General features: G+C 39.2%; 2 protein-coding genes across 4 annotated transcripts in view; both read left to right on the top strand.

Annotated features, from left to right (window-relative positions):
* The window catches only part of CTSD (cathepsin D), a 31,763-nt gene extending 24,388 nt beyond the window's left edge, over nucleotides 1–7,375 (top strand). Inside the window, exons 6-9 of the mRNA XM_026668249.2 lie at nucleotides 20–142; nucleotides 2,094–2,238; nucleotides 4,483–4,581; nucleotides 5,355–7,375. Of these exons, the coding sequence (XP_026524034.1) occupies nucleotides 20–142; nucleotides 2,094–2,238; nucleotides 4,483–4,581; nucleotides 5,355–5,525 (538 nt within the window). The 3' untranslated portion in view covers nucleotides 5,526–7,375. The remainder of the gene's footprint in view (nucleotides 1–19; nucleotides 143–2,093; nucleotides 2,239–4,482; nucleotides 4,582–5,354) is intronic.
* Nucleotides 7,376–9,570: 2,195 nt separating this feature from the next.
* Nucleotides 9,571–14,437, top strand: part of IFITM10 (interferon induced transmembrane protein 10) — a 32,494-nt gene continuing 27,627 nt past the window's right edge. The window contains exons 1-2 of one of the 3 annotated variants that reach the window (XM_087950800.1): nucleotides 9,571–9,874; nucleotides 11,465–11,897. In XM_087950800.1, the coding sequence (XP_087806926.1) occupies nucleotides 11,685–11,897 (213 nt within the window). In that variant the 5' untranslated portion in view covers nucleotides 9,571–9,874; nucleotides 11,465–11,684. Of the gene's footprint in view, nucleotides 9,875–10,120; nucleotides 10,499–11,464; nucleotides 11,898–14,437 lie in introns of those variants that run through there. The other 2 variants (XM_087950811.1, XM_087950796.1) reach the window with 2 other exon arrangements.

Below are 14,437 nucleotides of genomic sequence, written 5' to 3'. Positions count from 1 at the left end.
TGTGTATTATCTCTTCAAGGGATCCAAAAGGCCAAACTGGAGGGGAATTGCTTTTGGGGGGAACAGATTCCCAGTATTATTCTGGAGACTTCACTTGGGTGAACGTAACTCGTAAAGCTTATTGGCAAGTCCATATGGATAAGTAAGTTCTCTTTGCTTTGGTTATCCTGTATACCTAGTTTTATTTATTTATTTAAAATATTTATAGAGCCACCCATCTTATAACCAATTCTGGGCATCTCCCAGTTAAACACATGTCTATAGCTTACTAGCATGTAGATTTAGATAAGTCCAAAATCTATAGCAGGATGTTGCCTTATGGCACATAACATTTAGTAACATAGATGGCAATGTCTAATAAGTGTGGTCCTTTTTAGACCTAACTTGCTGCAGAAAGAGAATTGGGGTGGAAAGGAGGAAGAACGATTTTAACTGTCTCATCCTCCTGAAAGTTGTCTTCACTGTGGTATAATAGTGTAACTACCATGGACTTCAGAACAGTGTATTGCTGTATATTGTGTTTGTTATCTACAGGGAATGATGTGTGTTAAATGTGTTTCTGTCATCCTGCTTCTAATATCTATCCCTACCCCTATACTATTAGAAAGAAGAAATTATGAGAAATATTTTGATTTCTTGGTGCATTGATTGATGGCTGCTTTGTCTGAAGGCCAAGTTTCTAGGTATTCCCTAGTGGTTTTGGATTTGGTTGGGAAAGAGTGGTGACTCACAATGAAGTCCTGAGATGAGGCCTAACACTGGTGATCAAGATTCATAGCAAAGATCTTAATGAATTGTCTAGAAACTAAAGCACTCCCACACAGAAACCAAAAGTATGGGTCTGGTATATAGATACCATCGTAATTAAAAAGTTGCATGAGACAATCAACAATATTGTCAAAGAAATAAAATTCACAAGGGAAAAAGAAAGTAACAACACACTCCCTTTCGTGGATATCCTCATCAGGAGAGAAAACCACGACCAACTAGAAATGCAAGTCTATCCAAAAACAACCCACACTAACCAAGGGCTCCATTGCCAAAATTAAGAGCCCCATTTCTCACAAGAGTTGCTGTGTAAGAACATTACAGATGGACACAAACACTCTACAACAACTTGGAACATCAGAAAAAGGACAGCCTATATGGAATGGTTACCCACACAACTTTATCAAAAAGTGTCTGACCACTCCTATAGCACGACTAGGATGAGCTGTTAAAAGAATAATACCATACATGAAAAACATCTCACAAACAACTTATTATTACAACCATACTATATCTCCGTAGCACCAAACCAATTAAAATCTTCCTAAACATTTTAAGCAAGCCAAAAGACTCAGTGGCCTAAGAACAGCAAAGTCATTTACCACATATAGGGTAAGTACTATAACAACTACTATGTATGACAGGCAGGCAGAACATTAGCAGAGTGCATTCATGAACACCAACTAGCAGTCAGAAGACACAATGAAAACTCCTTTATTTCACAATGTATAGAAAGACTCAAACACAATTTCAACTGGAAAACTGTTCGCATCCTAGACCAAGCCAAATCCAAAAATACTAGGGAATTCCTGGAAGCCTGGCATTCAGACAAATCGCCCATCAATAGATACATGGAGATAAACCATATTTACCATTCAAAGGAGATGCTAAAAAAGCTAAGAAGAAAACAAAAACACCAGAACACCCCTTCAGCAGCCAACACCTAGATAAGCAGGAATTAACACCAGGGAGTCAAGTGGAAACCAAAACTTTTATCAAGAAACTACCAAAGAGAAAACCCCCACCAACACTGGCAGGGCAAGTTATTCTATATAAACAGAGCAAACCCCACACCTATTCACACTAATGTTGTTACATAGCTGGATAATGAAACATCTGCAAGCAAACAAATCTCAGAGCACCAAGGAACCCACTGTTTAACCCTGAGCTATATATATTATGTTGGAACATATGTAAAAGCTTGTTCCCTGCATATAACTTTCTTGTAAATTTCCAGTAATTGTATTCAATGTAACCATGCAAGGATTTGATTTTATGTTTCTGGTCTCTTAAGGAAAAAAAATGAGATCTATCTTTCCTTCCAGGGTTGATGTTGGCAATGGCCTAACTGTTTGCAAAGATGGCTGTGAAGCTATTGTAGACACAGGAACATCACTTATTACAGGACCAACTAAGGAAATTAAAGAGTTGCAGAAAGCCATTGGAGCTAAGCCAATCATTAAAGGACAGGTAAATTCAAACAGGAATTAGGGTATTGTGGTACTGCAGATGTTAAGACATAGTAACTTGTGTGTTTGTTTATTTATCTGACTCTAATCTCACTTTAGTCTGAACTTGATGCTAAGCATTCATCTTCATTTAATCAAAAGTTATTTATACATTGGTTTAAATTTAGGTCAGGTTCAGATACGTCTACTGGTATTGACTTGCCATCAAAAGATAGCTTTCTTTCTAGTTCAAAGTTCTATTATCTTGAATAATTTATTTGACAGTTTTGTAATTTGCCTCCCATGCCAAAATATAGAATCCTAGCTATAATAAATTATCCTCTACGCTTATAATATTTTAAAAAGAAATTAAAACAAGTGCAGTTCTTCAAATTAGAATAGAATACCTGCTCAATGTTTCTGTTCTGCATATTTGAAGACCTAGAAATATAATTATTTTCTCGATAAAAAACTTCTTTGCTAAGATATTACTTAACCTTCAAGTAGAAATAATAAATACTGAATAAAAATATTTGGATTTAGTGAAATCAACCTCCAGTCCCTTGTAATGACAGCAAAAAAGCCAGATTTCATTTTAGGATTAGGGAAATCAGTTTTCCTTTCTTTGGAGATCAATCTTACAATCAGTAGATAAAATTATTTTATTTTTAAAAAAGGAAAGATCTAAAAATTTGTTTTGTTCATTTAAATAGTCACAGGTAAAGCATTTAGTGGCGAAGAAGATGAAAATATAAAGCTGTCCAAAAACCACATCTGCAAAAAACCTGCCATAGAAAAATTATAAATAACAGTATAAGATTCTTGGCAGATACAAGATGATAGATCTCCTAATACAGAAGATACTCTGTATTGAGTAGAGAGATGCCAAGCTGCATAAAACACATAATTTACTTGAGCACTACAGAGATCATAAATATCAGGGACAGTGTATGTCAGAGACAATACAGTTAACCATGCAGTAAAATAAAGCATAAACTCTTAATTTAGATTTCTAACTAATCTGGCTCACTTGCTCCTTCGAAATAAATGGGTTTCCTGAAGCAAAGATTTATCTTTGCTTCCTCTGGATTTCACAGATTCTTGAAGCATTACAACCTTTAATCAAAGGTTCAGGAACAATATTACCTTACATTCTTTCCTGTTCATATCCAGATTTTCAGTGGATGTTGGAAAACAAATCCCCTTTTCTCAGAAGGGGAGGAATTAGAGGTGGACTACTTCAGCTATCTAATTAAACTCTATGCCACAATCAGAAAAATTCTGCTTGAGACAGATTTATTGATTCCACTTCTGGAAAGTAGCTGCTAATCTTATGAATGCCAGTTATGAGTGATAAGAGTTAATGGATATGCAAAGACTGAATAAATACAAGTAGAAATTCATGATGTACATGTTGGCTGCCCTTGGAGAACACTTGGAAGCTTAAGTAGTCCAGAATACAGTGGCATTGGGAATGGTAGGATGTTTCAGCATACTCATTGCTCTGCAAGCTGCACTGTTTGCTAGTGAGCTTTCAGATGCATTTCAAGGTGCTTTTATTAACTATAAAGTCCTTCATGGCTTAGGGCCTTATTATCGGAGGCACCACCTATCTCCCATGATGGCCCACCAATAAGTTTAGGCAAAGTTGGAGTGCCTTCAGTCAATGTCAGGATCCAGGAAGTGTGGCTTCTCTTTTGTGACTCCTGTACTCTAAAATGATGCTCCCAACCCCAAGATCCATGTAGCTGCACCCTGATGATGTTCTAGTAGTCTTTAAAAATATGGCTGTTTCTCTAGGTTCTGGAGTAAAGTGTTTGGGAAGCCCTGCTGGTCATGCTTTTTGGTTTGAGAGGAAGTATGTATAGGATACTTACATATCCTATACAGATGAGTAGGATTGTCTTTTTATTGTTTTTCTATCATTGTTTCTCATTTATTGTTAATTCTGCCTAAGTTGTACTAGACTCTGAAAGTTGATCTTAAGTGAAAACAAGATACATTGAACAAGTATTTGCAAACCTCTAGTCGTTTATTCCTTAGGCAGCCTTCCTCAACCTGGTGGTTCTCAAATTGATTTAATTATAATTTCCACCATTGCCAGCAACATTATCAGTGAAGGTTTTATGTAAATCTAAGGATGACCATTTTGAAGAAGGCCATCTTAACTACTGGCTTCTATCACATCTCAGGAAAGGAGAGGATTTTTCTCGCCCAGTGTTTGTCCATAGCAGGTTCTTATTTTTCTCTGTTGTTTTGTTTGCAGTACATGCTCCCATGTGATAAGCTATCTACACTTCCCACTGTGTCTCTAGTGCTGGGAGGGCAGTCTTATGCTCTTACTCCAGATCAGTATGCCTTAAAAGTAAGTTCCATGACACTCTAATATTCTTTTTCTTAATGCTTAACAGATTCTCTTCATATTTTCTGTGTAATATACCTAGTGATAGTTCTTTTTGATATGTACTGAATTGCTTCTGCTCATTTAAGAAGATAGTGGGGGCTCCAGAAAGTACTATGGACTAATCCCAAGTCTGTTTATACACTGAGATAGGTCAGGAGTAATGTTGAACAAACATTACATATGATTTTGTAAAAAGATCTAGAAGAATTTTAACTGCATCCTGTGTTAGTTGAGAAATATATAGTAAGCAGTAAGGAAAAGTTATGAATTCCAAAATTAACATAGCATTTTCAGTCCTTGAAATAGAGGAACAAAAATACGACTTTTCCTTAAAAACTCTTGACAGTTATTAAGAAAAAATGATGTCCTGAAGCTGCTTTTTTCAAAAGGCAACTGAACTTTCCATTCCTTTGAAAATGTTTCACTTTTCATCTGAGAAGCTTCTTCAGTTCTGAATTGAAGAAACTGCTTCGATAAGAAGCTAAACATTTTCAAAGAAAAACAAAACAAAGTCCAGTTGCCTTTTGGAAAAAGCACTGTTGAAACAACCATGATTTGGATGATTGACAATCTCCATAGACATTAGGATGAATTGATTACTGTATATGTATGTGTGTATATGCTTTAAATTCAAATTGTTTAAATTTTACCATAGAATTAATTCTATACAGAACAATAATGTTATAAAACAAATTATCTTATTACTTGTTTTACTTTTTCCTCTCCTTCTATAGGTTACTGTTCAAGGAGAAACTCTTTGTTTGAGTGGATTTTCAGGCTTGGATGTCCCACCACCTGGTGGGCCTCTTTGGATTCTTGGTGATGTTTTCATTGGATGCTATTACACAGCATTTGATCGAGATAATGACTCCGTTGGTTTTGCAAAGTGTACTGGCAACGTGTAAAAGCAATCAGTCATTGCCTTCCACAGTCTCAATACAAATGCACCCACAAGCACATCATGCTTTGCTTTTATATTGTGACTGATGGCATTCAGAACAAAATCAAGAAAGTAGAAATGAGAGGAAATGTTTTTAAATTAAAAAAATACTGATCTTCCAATTTATTTGTCATCCTTCTGATAACATACCATATAAAGGCTCTAATAAAATTACAAATTTTGGTGAGTCCTAATATTGTATGTATCCTTCAGATTTTTGATTCTTTGAAGCATGATCCTTTCATATATTTTTGAGCATAAGTTGTCTTGTTAAGCAACTTTATTTTCTGCTCACACTCCTCCAAATAATATATGTTTTTGGATACAATTTCCTAGCAACTCTCCCATCATATATGTATATATGCATATATATATCATATATGTATGTAAGTATGTATGTATATTGCAGTTGATCATTGAAAAATTCTTCATAGTAGAGAAGTCACCACTAAAATAGCATTTGATTCTCTATTTGCACTGTTGAATATAAAAATATATATACCGGTTGCATCTCTGTCATCTATGAAGTGTGGAATGTGGCAGAGTGTTTTTGAATTAACACATTTTATAAAACATGGTTATGATTAGTAATGAATACTTGGGAAATAGCCATTGTAATGGGGAAGGTAAAAGATAAAGTGAAAGTAAAGATAAACGTTAAATGGCCATTTAGCCTAAGCTTCCCCTACTCGGGTAGTATGTCCTGTTTGTGAATATTTTGCTCTTCAGTTTTCCAAACCTTTTGTAATTCCTAGTTTCTTTTTGAGATATGAGAACAGACTTTTCCCAAAAAGTATTTGTCATAAAAGTTTATGAGATGTTTGGCTCAATTTATGAGACATTTTGACTCAAGTTAGTTTTGAAGAAGTTTTTATTCTTTATCTTTAATATGCAGTACAAGTTTTATTTAGAAAGTTTGACTCTACCATTGCATTCTGTTGTGAAGAAAAATATTGTAAGCAACTCAGAAAAATATGTTCAACTCTGAGGAATTTAATCTGGGGATTGAAATTCTGTGAATATCTCTATATATTCAATTTCTTTTTGCATAGATTTCTATATCAGGTGTTTCAGAAGAGGAGTAATTTCTGTGCTAGGTTTTGTTTTGAGTCTGACAAGTCATATGATCAACTATTGTAGAGCAAATGAGACTTGATAGATTACAGAGCTGGGTTGTTGTTAATGCTAGGCTGTGAACAGAGATGTTAGTTCATTTGAAATATTTCATAATACTTGAGCCTAATCACAAGGCTATGAGAAGACAAGGATAATGGAACAAGAGTTTAAGATTAAAACAGGTTTGCTTCAGGTAAAACCAATAGCACCCTGATTTTGTATAAGGGTCTTAAAGAGTCTTAAAGATTTGTGAAATGTGGGATTGAATACACCTCCATAATAAAATATATCAGACAATCAAAACTGATCAGCACTGATTGATAGACTGGCAGTGTTACACATTGCAGCTTAATGTTGAATGGGTAAAAGTCTCTCCAGTGCCATTTCCAAAATTTGGATCATACTATTGATATTGGAAGTCTAAACCATTGTGTCGAGTAGGAGAAAGCTGTTGTATAGCAGATCCCACATTCTTGAGAAGAATAAAGTCCACCACATTTTATTGGAAATAGTCTTAGTAAATTTGGCATGCAGATCGCACTGCTGGATTAGTAGTTTCCTGGTGGCTTGGAGCATTCTCTTACTTGTTTTCTCTAATTTGTGAAATGCTGTTATGTTCTTGCCTGTTCAAAAGATACAATCTGTTTCATAGCTGTTCTCTTCTCAACTAGTAATCAAATAAATTGAAAATAAACAGTTTTCATTGCCACACATTATTGTTCTGACCCAAACCTTGTTCCAAGGAAACCAACACGAAACAGAGGTAACAGAACAACCTTTTAATGGTTCTTTACTAATTCTGTTCCTTCACGGTTAAAAGGCTGTTTCAAATTAATTATCTCTGATAAGAACGAGCCTTGCCAAGGTAGTGCAAGGCTGCCAAGAATATTAGATAAAGGGACTAAGAAAGATTTCAAACACAAAGAGTCTCCAAACACCAACCAAGATATTCTGAACATCCACAAGGCTTGAGTGCAAAAACTTCTTTGCTTCCTGCAAAGAACTCCAGTTTCTCAGCTGGCTTTTATCTCTTGAGGGAAGGGCCATTACCTTGCAGCCTTACTCCAGAATCGCCTGTGCTGCTGCAGCTGCTCTTTCCTTTGAGCAGCCCTGCACACACACACACACACTGGGCACAGGCTCCTTGGGAACCTCTTCATCACTGCTGCCAGCCTCCACAATCTCCAAAGGCAGCATTCCACTTCCTGATGGTCCTGGCCCCATCCCTACATCACACGCAGGCCCCTCATCTGAGTCCTCACTCTCCGAGACCTCAGCTGTCTGCACCTGCTGCCGGCGAACCACAACAACTATCATGTCATTCTTTAAAAAGTAGTCTGGAGAAACTTTAAAGGGAATACATGATTTGGTATGAACACACCTGATTCATATATCATACCAAATTATACTGTGTATACAGTAGTACTTGATTGTTGTTGTATCATGACACATGAACTCATTCCCAGAAAAAAATATTTTTGAAACAAAGACTTGTTTTATGAAACCTGCTTATTTTAACCTTGGATTATTGCAATGAACTCAGAATTCTGATTTAATATTTTTGCTTAATCTGACTTTTTTTAATACTCCGAGAAACAAAGGTTAAAAAAAGATGAATAGACTGAACAAGGCACAATTATTTTGTTCATTACAGACAACCATGATTAGAGATTGTGCAGCTCAGTCCTAAGCATAAACTTAATCTTAAAGCATTTTTAAATGAAAGTCCTACTAGTAAAAAGGTTAAATAGGTATTTTGTATGTGGAGAAATGAAAGAAGCAAAATTCATTTTTAACCAACTAAGGCATTTGCACAACATGAAAAGTTTGATTACAATAAACTTGCATCGATGTTTTTGTGATTTAGTGTCTTGTGTGATCCCAACCAGTTTATGTGTAACCACAATCTGCAAGCGGGATTTAAGAAAATAAGTTATTCTGCTTTGACTCTGCAGATTTTTCTTCCTATCCAGATCTATGAACCTCCCATTACATTCTAGAAACACTATTTTGACCATTTCATTTCCTACTTAATTACAAAAATATCAAGTTGATGGCTTATTAAAATGCAGTATTGTATTTCTATTACAAATAACAATATGTTGAAACTGACATTACTCCTTTCCAATTGTTCAAATACAAAAAAAATTATGAATATTAGATGAAAAACTAATTGAACAGATTCAAAGTTACCTTTATAAGCAAGAAAGTTTTTGTTTCATCACTTGGTGAATATATTTTACTGTTTAAGAACCGATAAATTATTAGTGTTATTGTGATGAGCAAATAAAATGCAATTTAAATATGTCTAGAGATTATTCTACTTATGTATAATGGTAGCCACCTCCCTTATTTATTATGACATGGTATTGTTTCTACAAACTTTTGTAAAAGCTACAATCTAACAATTTAGGAACTAAAATAAGATTATGTCCTATGGGAGGCCAGACTTAAGATATTGTAGGAAGAGCTCTTTGATTTTGTTATACCTTTTCATATGCCAACTAGAGGACTCCCCTTGCTATAATACTACACATCTGCTGAAATCATCCACGGGGCCCCTACTACTACTTTCCTAGTTCCCGTTGATCAGAGCACTTTTTGCTGTGTTTCATTATTTATCAACAGAGTGGAGTGCAGCGACGGCCTGTTGAATCCAATGTAGCTTTATTAGAGAACTCATCTAGGTCACAACACCTTTGCATACCTTAAGCTTTCAAGTTCTTCAGAACTTTTTTTGCAACCAAGGCAATAAAGAAGACAACTGCCTCCAATAAAAGTGTAAACAGTGGAGAGGAGAGCTTGTTGATATTGGAGCTATGGCTGTATATGCGTGCTCGCTGACACAGCCTGGAACCAATATTGATCCGATTCCTATCCGCGCTCCCTGACCGGAGCATGACGAGCGCTTCTTTCCCTTCGGCGTCCTGTTGTTCTCTCCCAGCCTCACTTCGAGTTTCTTCCACACACACACACACACCCTCCCCAACCCCTCACTAAAGAGGCCGCGAATGACGATCGGGAGCGGCTAATCGTTTTTCAGTGTTACTAAGCCACGCGTGGCGTATGCGATGGTCCAAGGGCAAGCCTCAGGATGACCCCATCGCCTTTCCTCAGCTTTTCAAAGCCCTCTCAAAATCGACGCCAAAAAGCCCGGTCATGGAGATGGCAGTTGCGGGAAGGTTGTGTTTCCAGCAGGTAAGTTGGGGGGGGAGGACTTGACAACTGTGGAATCCTCCCCCCAGAAGAAAGCTTTTGTGTGTATGAGAGAGAGAGAGAAAGAGAGCACGCGCGTATTGCGCGTTAGGAGCCGAGGGCGAGAGCAGCGGGAGAAAAAGACCGCGCACTCGTGGAAATAGCGGGCTTGGCGAAGCGAAAAAGGAAAACGGAGTGCCCGCAGGGTCTTTGGGGACGGGTGTGCGCACGCCTTGCCCGGCTTGGGCTGAGGCCGAGCGGGACCGTTTGACCTCTTTACCCGCTCGCCCCTCCTTTCCCTCCCTCAGCGCCTCCGCGAACTCCAGTTGCTAAAGAAGAGGCCGCGGCAGTGTTGAGCTGGAGATGCAGCACAACTGCCCGCCTCCCTCCCTCGCCTTGCTCTACGGAGGGACGGGCTCCGGCGCCGGTGGATCTACGGGCAGGCTCCGTTTCGTAATTGCAAAGCCGGTGGGAAAGGGAGAGGAGCCGGCGAGAAAAGGCGCGCTTCTTTCACTCTTACACATACCCTCCCCCGGGGGCTTTTTTCCTCCCTCCTCCTCCTCCTCTTCCTCCTTTCTCCCTCGCCACCCCCGACCGCGCGACGCCGCCGTCCAAAACTGCTGACAGGTGAAGAGAGGGGAGGAAGGGAAAGTCCTGGAGAAATTGTAGCCCGAGATGAAACGCTCAGCAAAATGGGCAGAGACCGAGCGGTGGAAAGCCTAGGAGGCCGGGCTTTTCTGTCGCAGCTTGTGCAGTCGGTTCCAGGAACAGCCTAGCTTTTTCATCGCCTCATCCAAGCCGGGGCTGCTTCAATGCCAACATGGGACAGGAGAGCCCCGCGGAAGAGATGGGCAAAGAGTGGATGAGAAGGGTTGGAGGGAGAGATATGCGGGGTGGGGTGTGTGTGGGGGGAGGGAGGTGGGGGGGGAGAATGAGGACTAGAGTCTCGTGGCAGGGAGAGAGTCCTTTTCACCCCGAGTCCACGCTCCCTCCTCTTTGGAAGTCTTCTCCCCCCCCCCCTTGCCCGGTTTCTCGATGGGGAGGAGGATGAATCAAAAACCCTCGGGAATGTTTACAACGAGTGACCGAGGAGAGAATTGCTGTTGTTTTTGTCCGACCCGACTGCAAAGGACTTTAGCGGGGGTGGGGATGAAACCAAGCCGAGGGAGAAGAGAAAGAGAGGGCTGGGGGAAGGCATGTGACGATGTGTCAAGCTCCTTGCTTTTCCCAGGGAATTAATGAACTCCGAGGCTGTTTTGTGTGGGAAGCAGGGGAGGGCAAAGCCAAGCCTACTGCGGAGCTGGGACACCCAGCTGCAGGGAATCCAGGAACTTAACACTGCTGCATACATTAACGACTGCTCTGTCAGCTAGAGAATACTCCCTTTGTGGTACATGTGTTTAAACAGGCTCCTCTCTTTTCTCTTTTCTCCTTGCCTTGCCTGGAAATCCCTCTTTTTCTCCCTTCTTCCTCTTGCCTTTCCCACTACTTCTTTTCTATTTCTGATTTCCTGCATCCCGGCGTTTTGTTTTTATCACTCACATCTTTTGTCTTCCTGACCCTCCCCACTTCCTCCATCGCTATCTTTCTCAGGGGGACCTACTTTCCTTGGATATAGTTGTGTAAACTGGGGGTTGCCATCACGGAGAGGCCACAGGAACCCCCCTTGGGCCCTCCATGTCCCCTTGACGGGGCTTTCTGGACTCGAAGACCCCCTCATGTACCCCAGCAGGGGTGCTTCGCCTGCATCTCCAAGACGCCCCCCATACAGCAAGGGTCCCCTGTGCTGTCTCCTTCTTCTGCTGTGTGCCTAATGGAGAACAAGACCTGCAAAGGGGACAGCCTGAGACCACCGGTGCAATGCAAACACTCCGTGGAGAAGAAAACGATGACTAATCCCACTGCTGTAATTGAAATCTACCCAGACACCACTGAAGTGAATGATTATTATCTCTGGTCCATTTTCAACTTTGTATACCTCAATTTCTGCTGTTTGGGCTTCATTGCCTTGGCATATTCTCTGAAAGTAAGTATGAATCTCAGTCCTGCATGATTAAACTTGCTGGGTTCAGGCCCAGAGTTGGAGTTAAGTCTCTGTTCATTTAACAAGACCCAACTAATTGTTGCTAATTTACTCCAGTTGGGAAATGAGAACTGATCCTTGTTCCAAGAAGGAAGAAGTATATCGTATCTTAAGATGGACATTCTCTCATAGGAAAAATTTATTTGTGAATTCAGGTCTGTGATACAAAAATACTATGAAAAGGAGTGTTGCCGGTTGTTGATTGGGGGGGGGGAGGAGGAGATATTCTGGAGGCATCCTCATAGATGAAATAATATATACCCTCTAGATGGCTACAATAAGAAATTAAATCGCTCATTGCAATTTAATTACTTCTTTCCGTTTCATGACAAACCAGGAAGATGAATTAATTTTATAACATAGGTTGTAATGATAACAAGTTGGGTGGGTAGGATTTAAGAATATATCTCCTAGTGGGATACAGTTTCTTCATGCCATTTTCATCATGACCAGAAGCCCTTTTTAATATCCTAATAGCAATCCTTTCATCAGTTTTCATACTTTATTTATCTGTGTACTAAACATGAAGAATAGATCAATATTTTCATAACAAAACTATAGCTTTCAAGAGAAACCCCATTAGCAGAGAAATTTTGCGTTAGGGCTATGGATTCTCATTAACTCTCCTTGTTTATGAAGTATTGGAGAAGTTGCTTCATATAATTAGACAATGCCTCATCTAATAATGGATCTATCTTAACTGGTATCAGCCTGCCTAGGACATCTTTTAAGAATTCAGGAACCGAACATAGATCTATCTTGCTTGTAAAACATTTCATTCTCTGCCGCTACTACTCTTCAGTATTTCCAAACTTTCACTGCCTATGTATTTTCTTCTTAAAAGGCAGGAATATTGCAGGTTTTATACGTTTTTTTCTGATCATCAACTCTATCATTTTGATTTTGGTCATCCAATCAAATATTTTGTATTTGATGTTCTAATGGGAAAAGGAGCTTAAGATTAAGGTTGCCACTTTATGTTTAGAAACATCTGGAATACTGTTAGATGGCAGCAAACAAATTCAGAAAAACTCCAGCCCATTGCCATTGTCTAGTGGTCATCCAGTGTTCTGCAATACAGATCTGATAATCCTCCACCTACATAATCAATCATAAACCCCATGGCATTGGATCCTGACGTTTAGGAAGAAACCTTTTTGTTTCTACAATTTGATGGAAAGGATCCTTTGAGGGGAAAAAGAGCAGCTGTAAATCATGAGCAAAGATTTGTACTTGTCAGCTTCTAATCCAAGCTTTTGGAGGACTTCTAAGCCTCTTGTAAGACCATGCTGCTCCTTCCAAAGACTACCTTCTTCCTTGGGAAAACAAGAATAGGGAGGGACTAAAGACACAGCTGCTACTCATACCACCCAGGCACAGAAGAATCGGGCAACATTCCCCTGGGACTCATAAATGGCAAGGTCAGAAACAGACCTTCTAGCAGAACTACCTAGAATAATGGAAACTATTGGAGAGAGGGAGGAGGTATGGACACGACATGTATTATAGATCAGAAAAATAGATCTGGAACAGTTTTGTTTAAAAATGGAAAATCAACAGCATGCACTCGGGCAGTTCATTTAAAGAGAACCTGCAGACTGTTACACAGTTATGAAAACTCTGGCTTATTTGGCCATTACAAAATTAGAGGCGATTTCATTAAGAGCAGGTGATCTGGCCACAGAGCTTCTCTATCTTGTGTCATATTTTTTAATGTAATATAACCCTCTTAAACACAGCAAAGCTGCCGTAATTATTTCTCATAACTGCAGGAGGCAATATGAGACAGCTGGACTCTAGGAATTTCACTGCTGAGTGCAGCCAAAAAGCAAATTGTGATCATCTGTCAGTGATCACAGAATGATAGTTCTCTCCCCTCCACATTCTCTCCCCCCCCCTTTTTTTTGCTCCTTTTTAATAAACTGGAATAAGGAGTTGAAAATGGCCTTAGAGAGGAATATATATATATACATAATGTGTTTCACAGGCAGCATGTATACTATTTTGGTGAAACCCAGGATTTATTTATTTCATCCCAGAAATGGATCAATTAATTGCCTGTGTCCAGCAACTGTAAATTGTGCAAAAGGGCAGTGGGATCATTTCCAAGCTAGCACTCTGTCTCTTTAGCGGTACAAGCTGGTTACCTCAAACTTGACTTAGACTAATGGGTTCCTATGTTCCTCTATTTATTTATTTATTTATTTTTGCTGGGGTGGGGTAGAGAGAGGGAAGCCCAATGATTGGCCTACATTCCTCAGTTGCATTATGTGTGATCAGTCTGCTTTATTGTAGTCTCTTGAAAAGAGATTTCAGGAGGTTGAGTGTGTTTAATGTGCTGAGCCAACAGCTGTAGTATACAAGCTTAGCATTATTTTGCAGGTAACCCCAAGATACACGAATTACAATCGGCATCTTTTGAAAACTGGCTTTGCATTCAGTTTTAAGACTTGTCTGGCCTTTGAAAAATGCAGGGAAGTCAT

This window comes from Notechis scutatus, chromosome 1, assembly GCF_049901735.1.
Source record: "Notechis scutatus isolate UNSWTSFEM ecotype Mainland chromosome 1, rNotScu1.2, whole genome shotgun sequence".
In the NCBI taxonomy this organism is placed as follows: Eukaryota; Metazoa; Chordata; class Lepidosauria; order Squamata; family Elapidae; genus Notechis; species Notechis scutatus.
The sequence above is the reverse complement of the archived record's forward strand: the minus strand, read 5'-3'. Positions and strand labels throughout refer to the sequence as shown.